The sequence below is a fragment of the Staurois parvus genome, unplaced genomic scaffold, assembly GCF_062004578.1.
Source record: "Staurois parvus isolate SC_StPar_1 unplaced genomic scaffold, SC_StPar_1.0 ptg000364l, whole genome shotgun sequence".
NCBI lineage: Eukaryota > Metazoa > Chordata > Amphibia > Anura > Ranidae > Staurois > Staurois parvus.
The window spans coordinates 490656-507376 of record NW_028318160.1 but is presented as its reverse complement, the minus strand read 5'-3'; the positions used below and the strand labels follow the sequence as shown (position 1 = coordinate 507376).

Genomic DNA, 16721 nt, shown 5'->3' with positions numbered 1-16721 from the left:
CTGGTTATTTATTTAGCTAGTGGTAAAGCTCTACCTAGGCAGAATGTATCTATGTAAATATGGTACGGGAGTCAGAGCCGGTTCTGACAAGTTTGGGGCTATCCATTTCATCGAACAAAAATACATTTATATTTGTGTAAAATATGGCAATTATTTATATTTATTGTCCTTTATATTCTTTACTAGTTATTGTACTGAAGTGCTTGCTTATCACGTGGAATGTTTTCTTGTCATTTCCCCTTTCCCCCTCCTTTTTAGCATGGAATACTCATGCTCATGGGACCAGGATCTATTTCTGTGCCTTTGCCCATGGGGACATGGGGACTGGGACTTTTTTTTTACTGGGATGGAGGGGGTGGATGTAGCACCCTCCTAGCTTATAGTAGGTTGCTAGGTATATTTAGTTTAGCTGTAAGCAGTGGAGCAAAGGTTGCTTAGAGATGCTTAGTGTTTCACAGGATGCTACTTCCCCCTGTCATCTAGAGCAGTGTTTTCCACAAAGAGTCCTAAAGGGTGCAGAAGCAACACCTCGGTCTTAGTGTGACCCTGTGTAAACTCCAGTGCACAGAGCGGAGAGAGAGCACACCCTGTACCTCTTACCAGTTTTGTGCTTGGAGATGGAGGGTTTGGGGAGTGGAATTTGTGCTAGGAGGGGGATTTGGAGGGTTTGTGCTCCCTGCGGATGACTACATGCATTGTACAAAGTGCTGAGGTCTTTGCAGGATCCAGTACCCAAAGCAACAATAACCCCATGGCATAGGGTATGGGTACAGCTTCCATCGTTTTACCAAGGTAGCACATATCCAGATGCAATGTTTCTATTGTGCTATTATAAGATGGTGAAGAGTTGTCTGAAGTGTTGCTTGAAGCAGCCCAAGCTAAAATAAAAAACTAGTTAAGCCAAGAGTGATTTCTCTGTAAGGGAAAAGAAGCCCATCGCTTAATTCCAGACCGGCCAACGTACATTTATGTCGCCAGTTCAGAGGGTTTACCGGAATGATGCCTGTAGATGCAGACATCAACCCGGTATTTTTAGTTTCGTGCCATTCCACAAAAATGCGCAATTTTAAAGCGTGATATGTTTGGTATATATTTACTTGGCGTAACATCATCTTATTTTTTACCAGTCAATTGGGTATTATAATGTGTTTTGATGCATTAAAATTCATTAAAGTGAAATTTTCCTCCAAAAAAATACGCGCTTGGAGCTGACTGCTCCTTCTACAGGCCTAAGGCCTCAGATTCTGCTCTCTCCTGGCTCTCATCCTACCTGTCACAACGCTCTTTCAGCGTTACCTATAATGCTACCACCTCCCCCTCACTCCCCCTCTCTGTTGGGGTCCCTCAAGGCTCTGTACTTGGGCCCCTTCTCTTCTCCATCTACACCTCCTCCCTTAGCCAACTCATACACTCTCACGGTTTCAACTACCACCTATATGCCGACGACACACAAATCTATCTCTCAACCCCCCACCTCACCCCCTCAGTCTCTGCCCGAATCACACACCTACTGAGCGACATATCTGACTGGATGTCGCTCCACTTCCTTAAACTGAACCTCTCCAAGACCGAGTTTCTTGTCTTCTCCCCAGCCCGGACACCACCCCCCATTGACTTCTCCATCATGTCCAACATTGCCACCATCAAACCCACCCCACAGGCCAGAGTATTTGGTGTCATTCTGGACTCCAACCTATCCTTCCAGCCCCAAGTCCAATCTTTAACAAGCTCGTGCAGACTCCACCTCTGCAACATCGCCAAAACCCGCACGTTCATAACCCCAGAAACCACTAAACAGCTCATCCACTCCCTCATCATATCACGACTCGATTACTGCAACTCCCCCTTACTGGCCTGCCTCCCTGCTGGGTATCCCCGCTTCAGTCAATCCTGAATACGGCAGCCAGACTCATTCACCTTTCCAACCGCTCCATCTCCGCCACCCCCCCTCTGCCAATCCCTCCACTGGCTTCCGATCAAATTCAAAATCCTAACACTGACGTACAAAGCTGTCCACCACACTGCCCCAAACTACATCACTGACCTAATATCCAAGTGCCACCCAGCACGCACACTCCGCTCCTCACAAGACCTCCTTCTCTCTAGTTCCCTGGTCTCCTCCTCCCATGCCCGCCTCCAGGACTTCTCCAGGGTGTCACCCATCCTCTGGAACTCCCTGCCCCAACCCATCAGATTATCACCTACTCTCCTCTCCTTTAGGCGCACCCTGAAAACCTATCTCTTCAGGGAAGCCTACCCCACCCCCTGCTAACTTGCCGACCTCCTCCACTCTTCCTACCACTCCATCCCCCACAGCTATCTCCTCCTGTGCCACCATCCCCTCCCTCCTAGATTGTAAGCTTGAAAGAGCAGGGCCCTCAATCCCCTCATGTTTTGCATTGTATTGTTATTGTTCTGTCACATGTTCTGTCCCCCTTTGTAATGTACAGCACTGAGCGAACTATCGGCGCTTTATAAATACTGTATAATAATAATAATTACCTGATGTATTCTATTTATAGGGCCAAGAACGTCTGGAGGACTACAGAGCCCAGAGGACCATATATTAACAATAAAGTTTAATTAAAAAATATTTATTTAGTATATATATACATATATATATATATACCTATTTTTTATTAATCTTTATTGTGCGCCTATCCTCTTCTCTTTCCTTATCATGCATATTATTATACAGTATTTATACAGTATTTATATAGCGCCAGAAAGGTTTGCTCAGCGCTGTACATTATAGTGGGGGGCAGAACATGAGACAATACAGTAACAAAACAATACACAAAGGGTTCGAGGGCCCTGCTCTTTCGAGCTTACAATCTAGGAATAAATACTGTATAATAATAAATGCATATAGAGTTGGCTCACTTTGGAATGGCTGCCACCTAAAGTGGTTATATAGTTATGGACTTTATTGGGACTTATGGAATGGACTTTTTGAACATTTGATCTACAATGCACTGGATACAACCCATTAGTGCGCTGAGAGTTCTTTATATTCTTACCCAAATCATAGACCCCAGATTATAGGAGGTCTAATGGCGCTCATTTAAACAGGCTAAAACCCTCTGACTTCATCTATACTCAGCGGAAAACCAAAAGACTCGGTAACAGGAATCAATGGTGGACCGGGAAGAGATAGACCATAGATGCCACGTAGTGTAAAACCTCTTATTAGCTCTTTATTAAGTTTAAAAAGGTACTCACCTTGTTCACAATAAACAAAGCAATCTTACAGACCGACCCGCCATGGGTCCTAGAGCGTGATGATGTCAGCATAGCCCCACCCCCTACATTGGATGTTGACCTGTATTTTATGTGTCTGTGGACAACCTTGTATGCTCTTGCTATTTTCATTCAACAAAAAATCCTTATTGAAAAAAAAAAAAAAGTACAACCCAAAGTGATCATATTTTAGATTTAGTACAAAAAATGGGGATCGATTGTTTGATGTTGAGGTTTGTGAAAATGTGGGTTCTAGTGATCACCAATATCTTTGGTTTAATATTAAAACAAGAACTGAACAATCATATACAAGACAAAAGTTTTAGACTTCATAAGAACCAATTTTTCTAAAATGGGAGAATTTCTAAAAAATTAATTAGAATTAGAGACAGGAGTAAGGAATCAGTGGGCACTGTTAAATGTCTACCATCTTGGAAGCAACTATATTATATGTTAGGCAAATTAGTAAGAGGAAACAGAAGAAAAAAAAATATGGTTCACTAAAGAGGTAAGTTTGCTAGTAAAAGAAAAAAAAAATCAGCATATACAGGTGAAACTCAAAAAATTTGAATATCGTGCAAAAGTTCATTTATTTCAGTAATGCAACTTAAAAGGTGAACTAATATATGAGATAGACTCATTGCATGCAAAGCAAGATAGTTCAAGCCGTGATTTGTCATAATTGTGATGATTATGGCTTACAGCTCATGAAAACTCCAAATCCACAATCTCAGAAAATTAGAATATTGTGAAAAGGTGCAATATTCTAGGCTCAAAGTGTCCCACCCTAATCAGCTAATTAAGCCATAACACCTGCAAAGGGTTCCTGAGCCTTTAAATGGTCTCTCAGTCTGGTTCAGTAGGAATCACAATCATGGGAAAGACTGCTGACCTGACAGTTGTGCAGAAAACCATCACTGACACCCTCCATAAGGAGGGAAAGCCTCAAAAGGTAATTGCAAAAGAAGTTGGATGTTCCCAAAGTGCTGTATCAAAGCACATTAATAGAAAGTTATGTGGAAGGGAAAAGTGTGGAAGAAAAAGGTGCACAAGCAGCAGGGATGACCGCAGCCTGGAGAGGATTGTCAGGAAAAGGCCATTCAAAAGTGTTGGGGACTTTCACAAGGAGTGGACTGAGGCTGGAGTCAGTGCATCAAGAGCCACCACACACAGACGGATCCTGGACATGGGCGTCAAATGTCGTATTCCTCTTGTCAAGCTGCTCCTGAACAACAAATAACATCAGAAGTATCTTACCTGGGCTAAACAAAAACAGACCTGGTCCAAAATCTCTGAGGAATGTTTGCAACACTTAGACCAATGACCCAGAGAATGGAGGAAGAATGGAGAGGCACACACTGCAAGATGCTTGAAGTCCAGTGTGAAGTTTCCACAGTCTGTGTTGATTTGGGGAGCCATGTCATCTGCTGGTGTTGGTCCATTGTGCTTCATTAAGTCAAGGGTCAACGTAGCCGTCTACCAGGAGATTTTGGAGCACTTCATGCTTCCTTCCACAGGCGAGCTTTATGGGGATGCTGACTTTATTTTCCAGCAGGACTTGGCACCTGCCCACACTGCCAAAAGCACCAAAACCTGGTTCAATGACCGTGGGATTACTGTGCTTGATTGGCCAGCAAACTCGCCTGACCTGAACTCCACAGAGAATCTACGGAGCATTGCCAAGAGAAAGATGAGAGACATGAGACCGAACAATGCAGAAGAGCTGAAAGCCCCTATTGAAGCATCCTGGTCTTCCATAACACCTCAACAGTGCCACAGGCTGATAGCTTCCATGCCACGCCGCATTGAGGCAGTAATTGCTGCAAAAGGGGCCCAAACCAAGTACTGAGTACATACGCATGCTTATACTTTTCAGAGGTCCGATATTGTTCTATGTACAATCCTTGTTTTATTGATTGCAGGTAATATTCTAATTTTCTGAAATTGTTTATTTGGGGTTTTCATGAGCTGTAAGCCATAATCATCACAATTATGACAAATCACAGCTTGAACTATCTTGCTCTGCATGTAATGAGTCTATCTAATTTTTTAGTTTCACCTTTTAAGTTGCATTACTGAAATAAATTCACTTTTGCACGATATTCTAATTTTTCGAGTTTCACCTGTAGGAGATTCAAGGAAACAAAGTGTAGCTGAAAGAGAAGTGTATAAAAATAGACAAAAAGGAGGCCAAAGCAGAAAAAGGAGGATATGGCTAAATATATTAAGAAAGGAGACAAAACCTTTTTAAGTATATCAGCAATGGAAGGAAAAAATACAATGGGATCACTAAAATGAAAACTGGGCACAGCACTTGGATGTATCAAACCATTTGAACAATAATTTCTGTTCAGTCTTTTCAGAAATAAATTGAACAACATATTGGTTCTAGTAATAACAGTTCACTTTCAGGATTCTTGGAGACAGAGGTAACTGAGGAACTTACTCGGTTAACTGCCTCCCGCCTGCCATATAAGGTAATGACGGGCGCAAGGCGGTCCACCCACTCTAACCGCGCGTGCGTGGCTCCAGGAGCACGCAGCGCAGCGATCTTTGGTGCGCTGTTTCTCTCGGTCACAGTGGATCACCGATCAATGGAAAGAGCCAAATATATCGGCTCGGTCATGTGATCAGCTGTGTCCAATCACAGCTGATCGCATGTAAATAGGGAAATGCCAGTTATCAGCATTTCTCTCCTCACGAGCTGTCACGCTGACAGCTCTAGAGGAGAGAAGAGCCAGTAATTGGCATTTTTCTGAGGGGACATCTACACTGATCATCAGGGCACTGATGATCAGTGTGCTCTGAAGATCAGTGTAGCCCCAGCGGTGCCACCTGTTAGTGTCCATCAATGCCAGCTGTCAGTGCTCATCAATGCCACCTGCCAGTGCCCATCTGATTGCGTATTCTTTACAAAGAAAAGCTTTACCTCATTTACTAAGCTCTAGAACAACTGCACTTATTGTATGGTATATTTGCCTTTAGTAAATCAACCCCATAGTATTTTTATTACAATGTATTATTAGGTAAACATTGCAATGGACACTTGATTGGTATATTAAATACACTTAGGGCTATGCATTCACAGCTATGAATAGTAACTGCTATGCAATGAAGTTACTACAGTACTGTACAATTACATTTATTGTACGCAGTAGCAGCCAACACAAACGTACATCAGCACACCACAGTGTCATTCTTTGTGGTGTGATGTGTTTCCCAAAAAAGTCAATTCTTTTATAATTATCATACAGACTTTTGCTCTTTAAAATAGCTGTTTCTGTCTATTGATCGCTCATACATCCCAGTGTATTCACTCCAATTAATGCTTAAAACATGCACCCCCCAAAGACAGAGGAAAAATAATAGAAACATATATTTACTTGGTTTGACTTTAAGTTCAATGGGCTCCTTCTGCACAATAGTTCTGGCTCCAACAAACTGGGCATGGCAGATGTAATCAGGATGGTGATCTGTCACTTTCACATTAGAGAAATAAAGGTTTCCATTCATTCCCATTGAGACACGATTATCCTGAATAATATGCAGTAAGGCTAAACAGAGGATAAAAAATGTACTTATTACTATAAAGATATTACATAAACATCAGTCTAAAACATGTATACTCTTCCCATTCATCTGAAATTAGGGATAATTATATAATATACTGATCAGCAGAAAGAATTTTCAATATTTAACAAAATCAAATTTATTTTTTTTTCAAAGGATAAGTTCACCTTCGGGAACATGCTACGTGTTCCACCCGTTTTTAGGGTGGAAGATGTAACATTTTGCCACTCTTGCACTGGCACGGCAATCCAAGCCCTTTGTGAGACAGCAGTATGGGGAGAAGTTGTACCAGCTGTCACTTTGTGAAAAGAGCGTGGCCATACGGGGCTCAGTCCACACAACCACGTCATTCAGAGTTCTGTGAATGAAACAACTTCAAGTATTGACATCCTTTGTGGATGTCGATTTGTAGTTCTCAAACTACCACAGTGCTTTTGAGAGCTCTAGTAGTTCATTGATTCTTCCTGTCAGTGTGAAACTGCCTGTCCATACGATGTATGAGCAGACAGCTTACACTGACAGTCTGCAGGAGTCCTGCATTACACCAACGATCTGATCACTGATGCAATGCTTTCCATTCACCAAAAAAAACTGTAATGTTTTCCCTGCAAAAACGTGCAATTATTTTTTAAGGTGAACTAATCCTTTAATATGTGCTAGAAAGTATAGTTCTAAAATTATTCCTCACATTACTGCACTGCTGGAAATCTACAAGTTGCAAATTAAACTGAGACAAAATCAAAGGAATATTTATAAAATATCCATGAAAAAATACTTTAATTTTATTGCAGCTAACAAACATATCTACAAAACAATGGAAAGGGCCTGACCTTTAAGACCTATTCACATTGTTGCATTGTTGTGTACTGAATGTGGTGAGGTGTGTACTGAATGTGGTGAGGTGTGTACTGAATGTGGTGAGGTGTGTACTGAAATGCACTCCAATATACTATTCAATGCACCTCCAATGCAGCCGAGTTGAAGTGCACCACAGTGGACTACTACAGTATGTATTGCTGTTGTGTTTTTTTTTTTTCAGAGAAAGATAGAGCATATGAAGGATCTGTCTCAATGCATAAAATAATGAACGTGAAAGCAGTATTAAATGCAGTATTACTGCAAAATATACTCCCATGAGCAAGAAGTTTAACCACTTCCTAACCGTGCTATAGCTGAACAACTGCTACAGCGCAGTCATCCAGTTCTGGGAGGGCATCATATGACGTCCGCCTATCAGTGCCGCATATCACTGTAGCCTCATCAGTGCCTCTTCATCAATGCCCACCAGTGCTGCCTCATCACTGTCATCTCATCAGTACAGCCTGGCAATGCCCATCAGTGCTGTCTATCAGTGTTGCCTTATCAATGCTGCCTATCAGTGCAGCCTCATCAATGCACATCAGTGAAGGAGAAAAATTACCAGTTTGCTAAATTTTATAATAGAATATAATAAAACATTTTTTTTCTCAAAGTTTGAGGTCTTTTTTTCTTTTGTATAACAAAAAATAAAAACACCCAGTGGTGACTAAATACCACCAAAAGAAAGCACTGTTTGTGTAAAAAGAAATCGCTAAAAATATCATATATCATATGGTGTACCCATGACCGTGTATTGCATGACCGTGTATTTGTCATTCAAAGTGCAACAGCTCTGAAAGCTGAAAATTGGCCTGGGCAGGAAGGGGGTAAAAGTGCCCAGTAGGCAAGTGGTTATTGTGACTTACGGTCAAAGTTAACAAAGCTATAACTAAGAAAAGAGCTTTTAAAAAATATAAAAATGAAGGAATCAATTTTCCTATATATAAAATCTATATATAACACTGGAAGGAGCGGTAGCTCAGCTGCTACACTGGCCCCAGACACCCGGCATCTTCCTATGTCCTTTCTTTCTTCCCTCTGCTGCCACTTCTCTCAGTTGAAGGATTATTCATGATGTGTGCTGTACCAAGGCGCCCCTAGTGGAAGCACCGCATTGCAAAAAAGAATGAATTTTAGTCATATAGGTCCACAGACCCGATTCATCATATGGCCATGGTCTCTGCGACACCCCCCTCCCACGATTTTCTTGGGCTCTCATGTCCCACAGAGGAATGAATGAAGCCGGCAGTTCCACTGGCTGACCATAGAGCTGATAGGAGACCAGAATGAAATAAACTTATATATAAAATCTATATATAAAATCGAGCGCAGTGTATGGGTGTAAGTACGGTAGCTGCTGGCACAAAAAGGCACCTCGGGAACCTCCAAAGTAAATGATAAAGAATGAGAGTGCAGCGCTAACCCAAATAGCGATTAAACATATGATAGACCACATATGATTGTGGATCAGTAAATGTCAGTGTAAGTTCATCAGATGTGCTGAAAATGCATACAGTCTCCAATATGTAAAGAACCAAAAGTAGTGACTTTCAGAAATGATAAGAAATAGCCAAGTAATGCACTAACCAGATAGCGCATATTAAAGCGCATGGAGCATTTAAGACCTGCCCCTGGTGCTCAGCCACTGTATCACTGGAGCAGGAGACCAGAATGGTTCCAATCATTTCTATGGTCTAAGAAACCGGAAGGTACAAGTATTTCATCATTTCCTATTTCGCCGGATATTACCCTCCCTGGAGGTATTCCCGAGTGTAGCTTGGGATAAAGTTTCAGCACCACAAGCGGTAACCCCGAGTTACCTTGCAGCGTTGCTCCGGGATCTCTTCTGCACTTACCTTGCCCTGCGCTCCCGCGATGTCCCCCTTGCAGTGTTGCAGGGTCCCTGGCAATGTCCTCCGGCCGATGCCGGCATCTGTCTTCCGGGTTCCGTTCCCTGTGATGTCAGGACGTACGGGGACGGAACAGGAGGGACATTTTAAAAGTGACATTCACTAAAATCAAATAGTAAAACATTACTGTATCAAACCATTTCACATACATTTTGTCCCTGGTGCTTTGTCCTGTGCCCTGCCTGCATTTTTACTGTTCTTCCTGCCTTGAAACTGAGAAAAGTCCATGGTGTCCAAAAAGCGTCCCTTTAGGTCAAAAGCGGTTTTAGACCAGCTAGAGAACAGTGATAGTAAATTAGAACTACTTGCAGAATTAAGTGATAATGATTCGTGGGGAAATTTGTCATCAGACACTAAAAACGGTTTTGCGACTTTGCTCAGTGATGTGCGAACTGGCGCTCTGTTTCAAATTTCAGTGTTTTTGGTTTGATTATATTATTGAATTAAATTTATTATTATAATATTTTTTATTATTATTTATTAAATTATAATTTATGATTTCGGGTTTCAAATTTTAACATACCCATAGACTCTTGTTCGGACAGATTTCAGTGAGTTATTCCTAAAAATTACAGGCCTACAATAAAAAAACTACATATTTCAATGCAAAAAAATATACCACTTTGAGCACACAAATATAGACATAATCAGACCACTAGGGAGGATACAAGTGCCATTTTTAAATTGGGAAAACATTTGATCACACTGATCTTGCTTTGATCAGATGCTTTAAGGGCAGAGGAGAGATCTAGAGACTTATAGACCTCGGATTTACCTGTCATTACATATTGGTATCACAGGGGATATTTACATTCCCCCTGATAACAATTAAAGTGATAAAAAAAAAGGAACAGTGTAAAAGTAAAAAAAAATAAAATCTAATATATATATATTTTTTTTTTTTTAAATCCCCCTTCCCCATGCTCATGCACAAAGGCAGACATAAGCGTTGGTCCCGTGTCGGTATGTAAACAGAAATTGCACCATGCATGTGTGTGAGTTATCACTGCAAATATCAGATTGAGGGCAATAATTCTAGCACTAGACCTCCTGTGTAAATTTAAACTGGTGACCTGTAAAGCCTTTTAAAGCGTCGCCTATCAATATTAAAAATGTATGCATTTTGTTGCCATTGCACGGGCATGTGCAATTTTAAATTTTTTGTGCATTATGATTCAAGAAATTGTATTTTTTCCCAAAAAAATGCGTTCGAAAAAACGCTCCACAAATACTGTGTGACATAAAAAAATTGCAACACCCACCATTTTATTTAAAAAAATATATAATTTTTGGAGGTTCAAAGTAATTTTCTAGCAAAAAAAAAAGTTTTTTCACGTAAAAAATAAAAAAAGGGTCAGAAAAGTGTTAGAAACGGTTCGAAGAGTGGGTGAGGTATGGCATAAGCTTCTAATGTTGGCCCTGAAATGCCAGGATAGTAGTAGCAACCTCCCCAAATGAGCCCTTTTTGGAAAGTAGACACTCCAAGGTGTTTGCTAAGGGGTATGGTGAGTATTTTGCAGATCTCATTTGTTGCCACAAGTTTTTGGAAAATGAAGAAAAAAAACTAAAAATGCATTTTTTCTTTTATTTTCTTCTTTTTCAAAACCCTGTGCCAAAAATTATATCTGCAAAATATTCACCATGTCTCTTACTAAATTCCTTGGGGTGTCCACTTTCCAAAAATGGATCGTTTAGGGGGGTGTTTATACTATCCTGGCATTTTAGGACCTACAAAACTGCAATAGGCAGTGAGGAAGTGATATGCCCTTTGAAAGCCTGAAGGTGGTTATTGGATTTTGGGGGCCAGGATGTGGCTAAGCTGTCAAAAAGTCTTTCACATGTGGTATCCCCATACTTGGGAGAAGTAGCAGAATGTGTTTTAGGGTGTTATTCTACATATAGCCATGGCCTACATGAGCAATATATCATTTAAATGACAACTTTGTGTTATAAAAAAAAAATTTTAAGTTGTAATTTTCCAAAAATTTTCCATTGACTCAACATGCCTTTCAGCAAATTCCTTAGGGTGTCTACTTTCCAAAAAGGGGTCATTTGGGTTTCTGTACTGCCCTGGCATTTTAGCACCTCAATAAATTAAAAGGCAGATAGAAAGTAAAAGCTGCGTAAATTCCAGTACATACAGTATACCAGGGCTCAAAATTTCAAGTCCTGAGCTACTGCCAGGCCTTAAGAGTTACTTGCCACCAATTGCCCACACCAAACCCCTACCCTGCCCCGCCATAATCCCACCCCTGAACATGCCCTTGCAAATTATCTCATGAAATTACACTGTTTTTTGAAGAATAGAGTTACAAAAATAAATATTAACAACAAAAGTTTGATGTGTCCAGGTGTCATTGGGCTCCAGGAGCCAGTTTGGGAACATGGAAAATGAGTTGTGTGCAGCTGAGTGATGGACAAAGTGTTCATGTGTCCCTGTGTAGATTGTAATGTGTGCAGAAAGACAGATCCTCCCCATCATCGAACTCACCAGATCCCCGGACTCCCCATGGACCCTCCCTATCCCTGGACTCCTCGTACAGACGTCACCACCGGCACCCTGAGCAGCCTCTGCACTGCCAGGGTGAAAGCACAAGACTTGTGGGGACAAGGCTGCCCCTGCCAGTCAGGAGGGGGGCAGTGTCAGAGGAGGGGGTCAGCAAGATAGGAGGGGGTCGGAGTCACAGGAGGTGGGCAGCATCAAAGAAGGAGGCAGCATGACAGGAAGGGGGCAGAGTCACAGGAAATGCGCAGCTTCACAGGAGGAGGGCAGTGTCACAAGAGGGGGGAGGTGTTACAGGAAGGGGCAGCGGGACAGGAGGGGGGCAAGAGGACAGAAGGCAATGTCACAGGAGAGGGGCAGTGTCACAGGAGGGGAGAAGCAGGACAGGAGGGAGCAGTGAGACAGAACAGGGCATTGAGATAGGAGAGGGCAGTGAAAAGTATACCTTATGGTGCCGCCAGGGGCGGACTGACAACTCATGGGGTCCCTGGGCAATAAGGGATCATGTGGCCCCTGTGTCCTTGCCCAAACTCCAAAAAGCCTATGAAAAAGGTACCAGGGGCATCTCATGGGGCCCCCTACTGACCCCGGGCCCTCGGGCAGTGCCCGAGTTTCCAAATGGTCAGTCTGCCCCTGGGCGCCGCTCTAAGCTATGGATGGTAGGAAAAGAATCAGCCCACCTGCAAGTGAGAAGAGGAGATCATGAGTCCGAATGATTCCACTGTCAGCCAATACAAGTGAAGGGATGGTCGCTGCTCAACCGAACCAGGAGACCAAAGTTGACGAATGGCCTCAGCCGCCGTACTGGCTACGCCTTCTGAAGTGCTTCGGCTCGCCCACGGAGGCTTGCTCACAGAGGAGGGGGCAGTGTTACAGGACAAAGGAGAACTTCTTCAGCATCAGGTGGCGGCGGGTGGTTAGGCTTGTGCAGTCCCAGTTAGGAGGGTGAGCGTGGGGGGCTAAGAGGTGCTCATAAGCCAAGGGTGAGAGGTCACCATGGGGATGGCGGTGGTCAGGTGGAGGAGGGTTTCATGTAGCTGTCTGGCTCTCACCGCTGCTGAGATTCTGCCGATCTTCTCCCAGCCCAATCGACACATGACATGCCAGAGAGCTGAGCCACTGGAGACATCTTGCCACTTCAAACAATGTGCCTGTGCCTCCTGCTCAGCTTTGCCACTTGGCTCCCCCTTCATCCTCCCTACTGCCTCCTGTCTGACCCCAGCTCCATCCAGGTGGCAGAGCAGGCATTCTGCATGGATCTCCAGCGATCCACCTGATGGCTGGGGTCCCCGCTTGTCACGTGCCTGGTTGGGGAGCCTGAAGTGGAGAGAGGGCGTCCTCTTACAACTCCCGCTCGGAGCCCCTGAAAGTGGGAACAGGGGTGCAGAGCCAGGAGGGGCAGGAGTGCCGTGTAGTTCTTGAAGCTGTCAGCAGGTAGCTGGGGACCCAGGAGATCCAGACACAATCCAGGTGCGGGTGCAGGAACGTAAGTGCAGCAGCAAGCAGGTGTGGCGGCAGTCAGGGTGCGGGTCTTGGGACCGAGCACCAGTGCGTGGATGCGGTGGCTGACAGGTATGGCGGTGATCTGGATGTAGGCCAGATGCAGAGCCGTGGGTGCAGCGGTAGGTGGATATGGTAGCTGACAAGATGCAGGTCAGGTGCAGGCAGAATAATACAGCAGAGTCAGGCAGACAGAGTCGGTAACAAGCGGGCAGATAAGTACAAGAGGAGCAGGCAAGAGAATGGTCAGGGATAGCCGGGGTCAGTGCAGGCGGAGTTCTTTCTTAGTCGGGTAATGCAGAATACAGGTATCAGGATCAGGAATGTATTAGACCAGAAGGCAGTGATTTTACTATGAAGCAGGTTTAAATAGCCTGCCAGACATGACGTGTGCGCTTACTGCGCATGCGCGAGTTTTCCACGCATGCGCGGCCGCACGTGCCTGCGCACTCGCACCGTCGTGACTCAAGGGAATACGTCGCCCTCGCACCGCTGCACGGCGACAGGATCTTTGACAGTGCCCCCTCCCTAAGGACAGCCTCCGGATGCCCAACTGGGCCAACTTCTCTGGATGCCTGCGTTTAAATGCCTCAATTAACTCTTTGGCATGGATGTAAGACTCCGGCTCCCAAGAATTATCTTCAGGACCATACCCTTTCCATTTAATCAGATATTGGAGTTTGTTCCTCCTCTTCCTGCAGTTAACAACGGTTTCAACTTCGTATTCTTCTTCGCCGTCGACGATTACTGGTTCAGGTGGCCCCACTTGCGGACCTGGGAATGGGTTAGAGGGTGCAGTCTTGAGTAGTGACACATGAAATACAGGATGAATCTTCAGGGAATCTGGTAATATGAGCTCATACGCTACGTCATTGATTCTCCTCTTTACGGGACAAGGAGCCACGAATTTTGGGCCTAACTTCTTTGAAGGACAAGTTAATCTTAGATTGGCTGTTGATAGCCATACTTCTTGTCCCGGTTCAAGGACCAGTTCTCCTTTCCTTTTCCTGTCAAAGAACTTCTTGTTATTCAGCTGAGCCTTTGATATTTTTTCCTGCAGTATTTTGTTATTTTGCTGTAAGAATTCTGAGATATCCTGGACTGCTGGAATCGCTGATTCGGGTATTGAATTAGAAATAGATGCAGGGTGATATCCATAGTTCGAATAGAAGGGAGATTGTCTTGTGGCCGAGTGTCTTGAGTTATTATAGGCAAATTCCACCAAGGGTAAGAGTGATACCCAGTCATCTTGAGAGAAGGATGTAAAACATCGAATATATTGCTCCAAGGTTTGGTTGGTTCTCTCTGTCTGGCCGTTAATCTGGGGGTGATAGGCAGAAGAAAGCGAGAGTCCCACTCTCAATTTCTCACAAAGGGCTCTCCAAAATTTTGAGGTGAACTGTACCCCACGATCTGAAACGATGTTTCCTGGAACACCATGGAGTCTCACCACGTCCTTAATGAAGACTTGGGTTGTTTCTGCTACAGAGTGTACTCCTTTCAAGGCAATGAAGTGGGCCATTTTGGAAAATCGATCCACTATAACACATATGGCTGAATATCCTTCTGATGGAGGTAGCTCTACGATGAAATCCATCAATATCATCTTCCTTGGGGGGTCAGGTACTGGTAGAGACCTCAGTAATCCCCAGGCCTTGCTCTTATTGCCCTTATTCCGGAAACCTTTAAGATTCACCCGGTGTTTCACGTCTCCCTGCTAAAACCAGTTGTCCCAGATCCATTTCCGGACCGAGAATCCAGACCCCCTGAACCCATCACCATTGAGGAACAAGAGGAATTCGAAGTGGAAGCAATCCTAAATTGCCGAAGGAGGGGAGGCCAGACCCAATTCTTGATCAAATGGGAAGGCTATGGTCCAGAGGAGAACTCTTGGGAACCAGCCCAAAATGTCCATGCCCCTAGACTCATCCGGGAGTTCCATCGCAGCCACCCACGGAGGAGAGATCAGTTGGGCACCCGGAGGATGCCCATAGGGGGGGGGGCAATGTCAGGAACCATCACGACGCATGGATCTACACATGCGTAGGTGTCTGTCAAGACATGCAGGCAGCACAGCACTAGGACCCAGGCGCACCCGTCGTCTATGACAGTACTGGGCAGGCACTAGGACCTAGGCTGCGCCTGTCAGGTGCAGGGTGGGCTATTTAAACCAACCCTGCACAGACACTTGTTGCCGAATGGTCTTTCTGCGATTCCTGTTATCTGATACCTGTGTTGTGAGTACTATTGATCCGGATTGTCTGTCCTTGCTGCCTTCTCCTATCCTGACCCCTTGGCTTGTCTGACTTCGCTCCTGGATGTTCCCCTTTAGATCTGATCTCCTGTTACTGACCTGGCATGTGACCCGACCATTCTTTGCCTACTCTTTTGTACCGCACCAATCCCCCGGCTACCGACTCGGCTTGTTTGACTTAGCTCTCGCTCCTCCATCCATCCCTCTAGGACCCCCTGGTCCCCTCACATCAGACTCTCACCCTGCGGGAGCCTCTGGCAGACTCCTCTACCACCGGTAGGGATATCCAGTAGCTGCAACCTGGTCTCGGAGCGCTCCAAATCCATCCCCACCATCAGGGGCCCTGGTGAACAAGTGCTCCAGAACTTAGACTCCGCGCTCTGGGGAGGCCCTATCAGTGGATTGCTAGAGGTGCTGCCAGGTGGTCCCTTACATCTATGTGGCTAATCCCAGGATAACACTGCTGAATTTAATGAAAATAATGAAAGAATATGGTGAGATATAAAATCTAAAAATAAATCCAACTAAAATGGAGATCTTGAACGTAAACCTGCTAAATAAAGAGAAAAAAATTCTACAAAATGAGTTCCCTTTCATATGGAAGGAAAGAAAACTAAAATACCTGGGAATAAATTTAACTGCATCACAAAAAAAACATTATTAAATGAGATTAAGGGGGAAGTGCTTGATTTTCAATTAAAACATTTAGTTGAGAAGCTTCCCAAACCCTTAAGAACAAATGATAAATGGAATCCATTTAAACACTTAATGAATACACAAGGTGATGGGAAGCATGGGACTTCTAGAGTATATAAAATTTTCACTAGATTATTAATGAACACGATTCCTCCATATATGGAGAAATGGGAAAGAGAATTAGGAGTAA

General features: G+C 44.0%; 1 protein-coding gene across 9 annotated transcripts in view; it reads right to left on the bottom strand.

Moving 5' to 3' along the window:
• L1CAM (L1 cell adhesion molecule) overlaps positions 1–16721 on the bottom strand; it is a 721289-nt gene that overhangs the window by 361044 nt on the left and 343524 nt on the right. For all 9 annotated transcript variants that reach the window (XM_089685157.1, XM_089685163.1, XM_089685158.1 and 6 more), the window contains one exon: positions 6624–6794. In XM_089685157.1, the coding sequence (XP_089541283.1) occupies positions 6624–6794 (171 nt within the window). The remainder of the gene's footprint in view (positions 1–6623; positions 6795–16721) is intronic.